The sequence below is a fragment of the Montipora foliosa genome, unplaced genomic scaffold (genome assembly GCF_036669935.1).
Source record: "Montipora foliosa isolate CH-2021 unplaced genomic scaffold, ASM3666993v2 scaffold_420, whole genome shotgun sequence".
In the NCBI taxonomy this organism is placed as follows: domain Eukaryota; kingdom Metazoa; phylum Cnidaria; class Anthozoa; order Scleractinia; family Acroporidae; genus Montipora; species Montipora foliosa.
This window is the reverse complement of record NW_027179724.1, coordinates 949372-961871: the sequence shown is the minus strand read 5'-3', so window position 1 is coordinate 961871 and position 12500 is coordinate 949372. Positions and strand designations below refer to the sequence as shown.

Below are 12500 nucleotides of genomic sequence, written 5' to 3'. Positions count from 1 at the left end.
AAATGACAGCCGTTGATTAAATCAAAAAAATAAGGTCGCTGTTTGAAAGATAAGGATTTTGTCACAATTTTTGACGGGTTTTGATGTTTTTCCAAAAATTGAAGTGGTGTACAAATTGTGTAAAAATTGTTTTCGCGCGGTAAATGCACCTTTCGTGTGACTATACGGTGAATGGCGCTGCAATGCTTACTTTTTTGACAGTGTTGGCTTTTGTCGCAAGTTTCTCGAACGGTTTTTGCAAGTTGTTGGTTTTCTGGGAGGACCAGAAATTCCCTTAAACCCTGTTTTGGCGATGTTCGGTCGGTGGAATTGGTGAGAGCTTCGAACTTATCGGTGGAGACTAGTTCGCCGGCCGAGTGGTTGCGATACAGGACAATGCCTCTTTGTCTGTGTTGGTAAAGAGACATTGAAAAACCTTATGACGTTTCAGATACTCTCTATAATACTCTGAACAACAAAGGAAGACAACTGGTGAATTATAGACCGGGTGGTGAATGGTGACACCCTTACAAAAGATATTTTGGCAAGCATGCTGAAAGCGATATTAAAATGGAGTATGCAAAGATGCAAGAACTTAGGCAAATTGAGCTCCACGTTTCTCCAAATTTTAATACGAATTTATAATTATCATGAAAGCAAAATACATCTTTCGCTCTTTACACAGCATCTTTTGTTAAATTTATAGAAGAGCGATGAAAGCCGGCCCCAACAGAAACTGAGATAAATCGGTGAAAAGATTATACACTGTGATACACAAAGAGCAGGCAAAAAAGTGCTTCATCCTGGAAAGCCCACTTAATGACATTAAACAGCTCAGAGAAAATTAATTTGCCCCTTGATTTGCTTGCCTTTTAAAAGAAAAATTCATCAGATCCTAACCTGATCAAGAGACGTCATTAATGTTATTTTTCTTTCAGAAAGTAAATCCTTTTTTTTCCATATTTAACAATTGACAAGAAACTACAAAAATTTTACAAGGATCAGTTCAGACAACACAGTGCATATTGCAAAACTGATCTAAACTTGAGACATTTCACACATGCATGCTACAATGTACTTGATGAGTTTGAACAAAATCTTTAGAGCATAGACAACTAGGAAACATCCCTGAAAGGGACATTCCACAAAATTAATATTTTCATCTGTATAGCAAGAAGTTCACTCTAGCATTATCTGCCGACTGGCGTAGGTGGTATTATCCTAAAAAGATGATTGTATATTAAGTAGATGGAATCCAGTCATCAGTATAATACACATATGCAAGGGCTATTTCATGTGGGTCCCAATGCTCAAGAAGATGTTTGTTTTTGATTTTAATTTTTTCTCTGACAACTTGTCATTGAATGTGTTTGGAGGTGTTCTGGGTTTCGACGTCACTACATGTATCTGAAGCATTACTGGGTTCGCAACTCATCAGATCAAAAGCATTCACAAAGTTTGCGTGCAGGTGCAAACAACATGCATTTGTGATATTTTTGCTTGAATATGTTGTCCCCATTTTGTGTTATAAGTACAACATTTAAAAAAGTGGCATCTTAAAGTTCTGTGCTGGTCCAAAACGTTCATAACTGAAAAAAGGTTAAGGACTGGTATTCAGTTCTAAGAAGAAACTGAAAAGTTTGACAATGTGAAGAGTACTAAAGAAACTGCTTAAAACTCAACAACATTGACTGGATTTCTCAGTGACTTTATCCAGTCTTTTGTTCCACACTACCAACATGGACAAAGTGAACTCAATAAGATTATTGTGGTTTATTGCTGAGAAAAAAAGGCTGAATTTCTTCTCGCTCCTTTTAGAGCTAATATTTCACAAAACTGCCGCAAATAATACCAGGTGGATCCATCTCCCTAAGGACAAAAAACGAAAATGAATGTTATTGTCCATGAAATGCATATTACAATGCTATAATCTACAATATCATAATGATATTATTATTTTCCTAGACACAGGAAACTGCACATATCAGTTTTTATGGGGGCTGTGAAAATTAGTACAAAAAGTCATTCTTATTACACAACCAAGACAAAGAAAACATGATGAGCTAACCATATAAACATACTATAAACCACACAAAAACCAATGACCCTTAAAGGGAACCTCCACTAAAACAACAAAATAGCTTTAAACCACAGAACATAATGTTTACAATTGGAATTGCTCAATCTTTTTCCAATGAAAGCGTTTGTATTCGAGAAAAATAAATTCCTAAAACGCTTATTTTGGTTTTCAAATTTCCCGGGCGCCGCCATCTTGAATAATTGTGACGTAACTTGGTTGCCCTATTGTTCCAGAACAATCGCTCTTTGTATCAGAACAATAGGGCAACCAAGTTACGTCACAATTATTCAAGATGGCGACGCCCATGAAATTTGAAAGCCAAAATGAGCGTTTTTGGAATTTATTTTTCTCGAATACAAACGTTTTCATTGGAAAAAGATTGAGCAATTCCAATTGTAAACATTATGTTCTGTGGTTTAAAGTTATTTTGTTGTTTTAGTGGAGGTTCCCTTTAACTGTTTGCCTTAACACATGTTCTTAAATTTGAGTCTAACCATAATTTTGCCTTGGACGTTGGGTTGAACATTTGCAAATAATGGCCAAGTCAAGGGGGAAAGAAAAATACCATCTTCCAAGTTTTGACATAGATGTTGACACCAAGTGTGTTGCATTATTACAATAATGATAGATCATTAGAGCGGTTTTCGAATGAGTGTCGTAAAACCAAAACCAAAGTAATTACTTTGATCAATCAAAAAGGACGGAGACCATCCAGTAAACCAATCAAAACTCGAAGTAATTACACGTAGCCGTCACAAAGCGCGGGAAAATGTGCACGCGCGAGCCACAATTGGTTTTGGTTTCACTTCTGATTGGTTGAAAAAATGGCGCGAGAACTTTGAACCAATCACTGAGTGAAGTAATCATAAACCAAAGTAATTAACTAATTACTTTCGACACTCAATTGAAAACCGCTCTATTATTTGGCGATTGTGGAAGCTAGACTACAATTAAGTCACTTGGGTGCCACTTTGAAGCAGTATTTCCCCGTCAATAATCCTAGGATTAACAGGAAGCAGGGCCTGGACTATTTCTACGTTACTTTTATTTAACAAATTGTCCTTTTCCTAATATATGGATGTTCCATTAATTAACAGGCCAACAGTCTCCCGAACATGGGTGTATCAGTTGATTGCACAGGGTATTTTGGTGGGCAAGTATTTATGATTCTGTAATCAAGCCTAACTATGGCAATAAATTAAACAATGTTATTGATCACACTACTGTGCAACTAGAACTTCTTCTGAGTGTAATCTCAGAGGCCAGTCTTGCAACCAATTTACCTTTTCATTGAAGAAATGCCCTGAAACAGGGACAAAGAACTTCAATATTTTCTGTGTAGTTCTGGCCAGTACTTGTGTTCATTCCAACTTCACAAGTTGGCAAGGTGTTTTCTTTTAGACAGCTGGCTTTAAGGGGGCAGTCAGGAGGTTAAGTGGCTATTGCAGAGTGGCAGCACTCTAAATGAACTGCTGCCTTGGTTCAAGGAGAAGGTTGACAACTTTCAAATAATGCTCTTAGAACATGTTACGTTTAATTAACGCATTGTAAATACATGTATGATTGATTGTAAAGGTGATTTCAGAAAACCCTGCCCAAATTATCTTGTTGATGAAAACTGTAGAGATTGCATGGGCAATACCCTAGTATGCAAACTGAACCAAACGTTGTGAACACTTCATGCTTCAAAAACAAATATGGAACACTCACCGTAGCCTCCGTTAGTTTCTGCAGCGCATATTCCCAAACAAATTTAACTGGGTTTGGATCTCAAGGCCCAAAAATTCCACACAAATATATTACACAGATCTGATGTCTCTCCTTAAATTAAATCACCACGATCTCACTTCCAAAATTCACACCGTCAAGAGTTATAAAGTGACACAGGCAGAAGACGAGATCAAACGATCGAAATGGACACTTCGCGTCTCATGCACGATTTGTGCTCCCTATCTGGCGCATGCGCAGTCGTCGACCTTGCGAGAGCTCCACAACGGTACTTCAATATTAGGCACCTTTAGGATTCTAGGACGACGACGAGAACGAGTACGGGATTTGACTGCGAAAATACTTAGAAAGTTTATAACGCGGACGATTAATCTTTCTCTTTGTTAGCAGTATAGGTTGCTCAGTCGTTCCTATTGCTGATAACTGAGCCTTTTTGCTGATCGAAAAATGCTAAAACTGCTACCGCGTTGTGTACTTGTTTTGACACGACGACATCTTTGCAAAACCTCGTACTAAAATGAGGACGGTATTACGCTTTTCCCGCCAAAATGCCGCTGGTTTGCGCGCTCACTGTAACGTAACCCTACCTAACACCTAAAGCTCTCTAATAATTTAAGTCCGGAAGATCACGATCACCTCAGCTCGGTAAGCAACTTACGAAGTTGCAAGCAAGCCTGAATATATTCAGGGATTCGAGGCCATCACCGCGTGATAGCGCTGCACTTGAACTCCCAATTCACCAACTTCTAGCTGGCTTGATAACTCAGTTGATACAGCTGTTTCGAGAAAGGTTGTCCAATAGAAGCATAAAAGCGTACGCGACAATGCCGAAAGGCATTATGGAAAACTGTCAGTTTGAATCAACGAAAACAAGACGGCAGTGCTATCGAAAACGTCACGTAGAAATACATGCTCATGCTGTGTTACTGACATTGAGATGTGAGTGAGTTTCAAAATTCAGTCAAATGATCCAGGCCATGAATTAGTAACAACGGGTTAGAATTCACGGAGAGAGAGCAAGATTCTGAATACTTTAACCTTGCTTATCTTATGTCATGTTTCGCAGAGAAAGTTTGAGAAATGTACCAAAAATCATGGCGCACGTGCAGAGCCATCGTTTTTGCTAGGTAATGGACACTTTTGTTTTTGGACGTGTTTTGGTATCGTGATGGCGGGAGAGAGCTTCAACAGAGGTCTGCGCGTACTGCCACTTCATCAAGGCAACGCTATATCCTAAGACCTCTTTCATCCAAATAGCTCGCCATAGGAGGTACAATACAATAATAATACATACTTAATTGACCGCTCCCCATAGGGGCTTTTCAGGGCCAATGAAACACAATCAACGAAACAACAGAACACAACAACAACAACTGTTAAGAATCCCAACTGGCCGGAGGCAAACCAGTTGGCTATTTACAAGTGCAGCTGAGATGTTGAACCAGGGACTACCAGGAACAAATTCAACGAGTGGTCAGAGCGGGTCTTGGACCCGGGATCTCCGGATCTCTAGGCCAGCGCCCTAACCACTGGGCCAAACTACCTCCTGTCCGGTCGTGGCATCTTCGATTCTGGGCGTTCACAACATACTGAATATTTTCCCATTCTACCTTCCGGCATTGTCGCTCTTACGCTTCTTTTGGACAACCTTTCTCGACACAGCTGAAGAGCAAGTGCAGCGCAAACGCACAGTCGAGAGTTCGATTCACGTTCACAAAACTGTGATGATCTTCCGACTTGCGTATCTTGCATTCTGCTGTTCAATGCTCGTCATCGGTTCTTCCTTATTTACAGAAGTTTGTATGACTAAGGGTATACGCCACACCCCCACTCATACAAAAGTCTGTAAATTTGTCAAATTTCAACTTACATTTTCTCAGCTGATATAACACTTAATACGCTGAAACTTTGTAGGGTTATTACAGTAAACGTGCTCTTTCTAGTGCTGTTTACATTATATCAGAATGAGTTTCGTGACAGAACTCGTTCTCAAATGAGAGTCATTCCGGAATCATGTAAACAGCCCCTTACCAGCTTCTACCAAAATGCTAGCTGTTGTCTTTTTCGACTACTAACAATCCGAAAAAAGTTACAGAGACAAATCGTATCATCAAACAAAATATTTAAGAGCAATAACAACATAAGTTTACTCGCCTGAATATGAATAAGGTCTTCACAAATGTTTCTGAGAAGTTGCTGTGAGGGAATCACTTCTTCCAGAGGAATCTCAAAGCAAGAAACGGCCTAAAGACACGTGCATCAAATTGAATGAAATAAGTTCCGGACACCTAGGAAATGTCTATCGCAAATTGTAACAAGCGTCGCGGAATCCAGACAATTCGCCCCACATGCACGGACAATTAGCCCCGGACAGCCAGCCTCCAGATTATATGATGCTGGGCAATTAGCCCCCAAATTAAAACCCATGAGGTATTCCGAAGCACTTGACTTCTCGCAACTATCAAAGCAGCGAAAACCCATCGAGAAATTTGCGTGCCGTTGTATGTTACAGTACGCAACTTTCTTTGTGCAACTTGTGACACAACAAAATTGTAAGTTTATTGCAACTTGCATCGAATTTGTGCTGATATTTTTTCATCCCGCAACTCGAAACATGATTGGCCTGGGGCGAAAACGCTGATAAACACAGGGTTCGTGCTGGATTTTGTATATAAAAGGAGTTTTCAAGAAGCAGAATTTTATCAAGGAGTGTTTGTAAGACGATTTCTATGCCATATATCGTGTTTTTGTTTTCTTTGCTGAAAAAGCCTACCTTAATATTCTATCCCACATCCTGCGAGTTAAGTGGACGCACGAAATCTTAAACCGGAAAGTTGAATGGAAAGCACACAATAAATTGTAAATTGCTGCTGTGTGAATGTAAAATTGCCCATTTCGAATAAGAGTTCCTTTTGCACAAGTCTCCGAGTCCAGAATACTAAAGCACGAAGGGGAGTATTTGTTCTTACATAAAGATGTGTTGAAATGCTTAAAAATATGCGAGTTTTTATCGCTTTCCGTGTGTACCAGGATAAAGGAACACACAGAAAACGATAAAAACGCGCATATTTCTAAGCATTTCAACACATCTCCTTTATGTAGGAACAAATACTCCCCTTCGTGCTTTAGTATTCTGGATTCTGCCAGCAACTCAATTGATTTAAAACTCAAAGAAGCCCTTTATATAAATAAGATCAAACCGGAACTTAACAAACAATTCCAGCATTACAACAATTTTCTCACGTTTTAGTTTACACCTTGATGTTTGGTGTAACGCTGTAATTAGTACCCGCTTTTGTATTACGTCATGTTGTAATAATTTTTTCATCTACCCGTAGACTTTACAAACTTTATAACTGTTCACACTTCGAAACTCATTAAACTGATGATGGCATAAGCATGCCGAAACATGCCTTTTAAAAAAGTTGTCTCTTTCCTACAGTATTTATCATACTTGCTACTATTGCGACCTTATAGAAAAAAAAACATTTCAACGCGAAATCATCTTCACTTACACTGGCAAAACGACTAATGGCAGCCATTTTGTCCGTCGATGTGATTATCGGCTGATAATCCGAGATAGCGAGCCAATGAGAGCGCACGATTTTGTATAATCACCTGTGTATTTATACTAAAAGAATTTTGTCATATTCACCGCGCTACCCGGTGAATATAACAGTTTGGAGGCGCGGCTGCTAAGCTAATCAAGCACTTTTCGTGCCTTTTTATCTTGTTTTAGCACGTTGTTTTGCACTTTCGTGATATTCACCGCTGAAAATTACACTAAAACAATTATTCGCCTCAGGCTCAGTGAATATTGGGAAATATTTACCTCGACTACATCTCGGTAAATATTCACCAATATTAACTTCGCCGTCGGCGAATAATTGTTAAATAATATTGGCCCCAGGTTGTGGCCGTACAGGCCAAGCGCAGCGAGATCTGTAACAAAACGAGAAGGGCCAATATCCCCCTGCACGGTCCTGAGCAAGTGATGTTAGAAAGTTGTTGCTTATATGACAACGTTTCCTTGAGCCATAGCACTTTTCTCCGCTTGGTTGAAGTTCGCCGTCTTCGTCTTCCACCAGCGAGCTTTGAACGGTTACCTTTTACATGTAAACTACATTCCGCTTGCTATAATTGTACGGTTGTGATGAAAAAATTAAATCCCTCTTTTTAAAACTTTTTGTGTTTCGCTCAACTTGAATTTTCCGGGAGAGAGGATAAACACGGAAACCAACCGTTTTCATGGAAATCGTCTGTACTGTAAAGTCCCAACCAAACATCAACCAAGCACAGTGCTACATTTAGCGTGAAAATTGCTTGCCATACAATAATAAGCTCTTATTAACCGAGCAGGAGGTCTGTATGGGAGAATCTTGACTGAGGTCGTGAGTACAGACCCAACACAGTGAGGTCTGTACACACGACCGAGGTCAAGATTCTCCCATACAGACTGACTAAGCTCTGTTCATAAGATGTTTATTATATGGCAAACAAGAACAATTGAATTAGTTTAATGTAACTGGGTTTGTACTAACTGACATTTTGCTTGCAAACGGTGATGAGTGGCGATGAGCTGAACTTAATTCTGCCAAAGTTTGCTCCTCCTTTTTTTTTCCTTGTCATGCTTTTTGGCACTACCATAAATAAATATTGGTAGAGAAAAATACTCAATATTTTTGCATTTTAGTTTGCAACTTTTTGACCGCAAAACCTTAGCGGTCTAAATGCGAAAATGTAGACCGCGGTCAATATTGATTTTAGCCTATCAAATTCGTGTCCCAGTCCTTGTGAGACATATAATAATACAAATTAGTAGTGATGCAACCCCCCCCCCCCCCCCTCAAAATTAATTGATAACTTATGAGAACACATACCAGTGCTGTACAGGCATTATTAACGAAGCTCCACAGAGGAGATGAGGCTGCCTTCAGTTCCACGGAGAAAGCGGTGAAGTACGTATTGGGTTCAAACTCAACATACCTCAAGATTTTGCGCAGATTTAAATTCATTCCTGGAATTTAAAACCACATAAAGTCTAAGTCAGAACTGAATTCAAGGTACAGTGCAAACCAGAGCCTAGCTTTCACTACCCTGTAAAGGTTAAGCTTTCACAACTGTCCCAAATTGTACACTGTAAGCAAGATGGAAACGGGTTAAATAGTAATAACTAGTAATAACCAAAGACAGGGGGTTCATTAAGGGCTGGACAACAGGCAACTTGACCGGATGTCTACATTCTTTCGGCATGACTTTGCCAGGCTGTTTTCATCTTTTAGAACTGCTTACTTTAACCCTAAACCCTAACCCTAAACCCTAACCCAAATAACTGATGACCCCACCCCTCTAAGCAAAATCCCAAGGAAATGCTTGCAAAGGTTAGGTAGGAAGGGCGACGCAGCCGAAGGATTAGTAAAAATTTTGTCAGACATATATTCTAATGTTAAGATTTGAGATTTGTGCAGTCAGTTTAATCACTAACTATACCCATATTTATTAAGACAATACCAGTTCAACAACTGTGATAAATCAGGGCAATAATAATAATGACAATAATAATAATAATAATAATAATAATAATTATTATTATTATTATTATTATCAACGTCATCATAATGATTATGATCAATTTCACAATGTGCTTGCTGCAACAACATACTGTAAATGCTGCATGCAATCAGCTGTACCTGTCAAGTGGCCAATGAACTTCATCCACAGCTTAATGAGGTCAGTGTTCTGCATAAACATCTCTGCAATTATCTTGTGCGACAATACATTGATGAAGTCACTGACAGTAACAGTAACAGTGATTGACCAGGGCTCTGTCCTGGCAGTTCACTACATCATGTTTGGATGCTACATCTGCAGAATGCAAAGTCAGCATGTTAGACAACAGCAGATGAATTGCAATTGCAGGCAAGTTAAATCTATCCATGAAAGTTAGAAATTTTGACACACAGAGGCAAATGAAAGGTATGGACTATATATAGGAGAAATGAACACATACCGTGCATTTTTACCTTTCGACACACCCATCTGAAAAATTGGTTTTTTCCCTGAACAGGACTCGATCCCACGCCTCCCTGATTACTAGTGGGGCATGCTAAGCCACTACACCATCAAGGCTACCACACTGGCCCTAGGGATCCCCACGCTGATAAGTCACCTCATTAATCTGCTGCGTTGCCAGTGTGGTAGCCTTGATGGTGTAGTGGCTTAGCATGCCCGACTAGTAATCAAGGAGGTGTGGGTTCGAGTTCCACTCAGGGCAAAAACCAATTTTTCGGATGAGTGTGTCGAAAGGTAAAAATGCACGGTATGTGTTCATTTCTCCTAAGTATAGATATTAAATCTATCCAGAACCTTTTTATGAATCACAAAGAACTGGTAGCCTGGTTTAGTTATTCCAATGATACAATAGCTAACCTTTACCCATTGATTCCTTGGATTGAGACATTTTTGATAGATTTTACTCTGTCTAATGCTGGATGATTTTATTCGTCAATGAGGAGTGGTTCAGGAGTCAATGGATTTAAATGATTACAATAAATATGGGTTATTGACCAAGCTTGAGGTCAAGATAACTGGACATTGGCATATTTATGGACCAATGACAAACAATGATAATTAGCCAGGAGAAGTGTCTCACTTGGCTTGCTTTGTTCTGCGAGTTCCATACCGCGAATCAATAGCTTGTCTGAATTTTGCTCTAGACTGCACGAGACCGAGTCAAAGTCCATAAACATGTAAAAAAAGAACTTGGCCAATATCCAGCCATCTTGACCAAACAAGCTTGGTCAATAAACACCAAAAAATGATCTTTGATCTTGCGGGACCAAGTGAGAAATCCTGAGCGGGCAAGATAGCTCCATCTTAAAGTAAAGTAAAGTCAATTTATTTAACGTCAGTAGTTCATTAGTTTAATACGAAACTGGTATCAATGGAAGCCCACTTGGGTAGCCAATCACAGCACAGGATTTGGTTCATCTTGCCTGCTCACGGACATAGTCATGTAATAATGACTGATACCGATGATGATTACAATGTTGACGACAATGAAAGTAAAGATGCCGACAATGAACATACTGTCAGCATCAATGACAATAATACAGACAACGATGATGGTGATGATGATGACAATTAACAACTGTGATAATCACTAATGATTATAATTATAATGGTAACTATTACAAAATTGTATAATCTGATTGGTTCTGTGCATGCCTTATATTTGTCACGTACATGTAATTGGATAGCGATCATCTGGGTGTCCAATTACAGGTATCCAATTTGAACAACTCCAAATTGGATACCTGTAACTGGATACCTACGCTATTTGTGTGTCAATCACATGCACTTGGATGGGGTCTTTCTTGCAGTTTCCCTACTGTTTGCAAATCATATTAAATATAATTTTAACTTTTTCACAAGATAAGGTATTCAAAGACTTTTTATCCTCATATGTTGTTCTGATTTTCTCGCATTTTGTTATAGTTACAATTAATTAGTAATAGGACCTCTTGTCATACAATTCAGGGGTAATTGTGCTAGCCTTGTAATTTCAAATCAGCCTCATGCTGTGCACTCAGGTGATTGTGAAATCACTTGCACAATAATTATTACTCCCTGAATTTTACTTCACTTACTTATTGATGGCAATGAAGATGAAGACATTTGAACTACCAATGATTGTCATGATAATGTCTGATAATTTATTATAACCATAATGATGATGATGATGCCAGCAACAACACAGGTCAGCAAGCACCCACAAGCAGCAGGATATACATGTAACATGAAAACAAAATAACATCTGTGTTCTTTTGGTCACAATGGTCATATGACAACATAAGTACAAAATATACATGAACCATACCTCCTCTTCTAAAATTTGTAAGTGATGGCCTTGTCATGTCATGTAAAACCTTCACCATTATGTGAAGAAGATTCTGATCATCACGAACTACATGTACTTTCTCTGCAAAAATCTTGTTACTAAATAACTGCACACTGACATGTACCACGCGGTTTGATAACTGTTCCACACTACGAGATTCCCTATGTAGTACCAGTGCCTTGGCGATTTTCTGATAATTCCGACAGAACACTCTAGTGAATGCCTCCTTTTAGAAAAAGAAAACAAAGTGATCTTATGTGATATTCAATGATTTCATTACCAATCATCCATTACAGGATAAAGATTTTCACCCTCTTAAAAGAAGTAAGGTTGGAGACGAGCTGATAGGGCTCACACGGCAGGATCTAATATCCCAGTTTCTGTAGCATGAAGTGACTGAGAGTATGCACTACATTTGGATATGATTCTAGTCTAGTGCAGGGTTACACAAACAGCAACATGTTGCTGGTACTATTTACATGCATACATGTGGAAAATTTTATACATGTAAGACAGTGTGGAGCAAAATTCCTCGTCTAAGGAAACTACACTCAGAGATTGGGCCTGACAAACAAGTGACCTTGAGATTGAGAGTCCATTGTGATAACTGCTACTCCACTGTGCCTCTACATGTTAGACTCTTAGCAACCCACTTTCTATGGATAAGAAGTGCTTAAAACAACCCCACCTATAAAAGCCCTTGCCAAAACTCTGATAAGGAAATCCAGAATTTCTAGTAAACAATAATAATTAATTTTACTGTTAGTATGATCTTCACTGAAAAATACATCTTAAGGAACAATTTTCATCTGA

At 38.9% G+C, this 12500-nt stretch overlaps 2 protein-coding genes across 5 annotated transcripts in view; one reads left to right on the top strand and one right to left on the bottom strand.

Moving 5' to 3' along the window:
* Positions 1-12500, top strand: part of LOC137988531 (uncharacterized) — a gene marked incomplete at its 5' end in the record, with an annotated part of 670231 nt that overhangs the window by 492381 nt on the left and 165350 nt on the right. The window lies entirely within an intron of this gene.
* The window catches only part of LOC137988544 (zinc finger protein 862-like), a 47626-nt gene that overhangs the window by 14052 nt on the left and 21074 nt on the right, over positions 1-12500 (bottom strand). The window contains exons 3-7 of one of the 4 annotated variants that reach the window (XM_068834544.1): positions 12376-12500; positions 11667-11913; positions 9478-9652; positions 8668-8804; positions 5942-6031 (exon numbers count right to left, since the gene is read on the bottom strand). The exon at positions 12376-12500 is cut by the window's right edge and continues 827 nt beyond it. In XM_068834544.1, the coding sequence (XP_068690645.1) occupies positions 5942-6031; positions 8668-8804; positions 9478-9538 (288 nt within the window). In that variant the 5' untranslated portion in view covers positions 9539-9652; positions 11667-11913; positions 12376-12500. Of the gene's footprint in view, positions 1-5941; positions 6032-6560; positions 6781-8667; positions 8805-9477; positions 9653-11666 lie in introns of those variants that run through there. The other 3 variants (XM_068834545.1, XM_068834543.1, XM_068834546.1) reach the window with 3 other exon arrangements.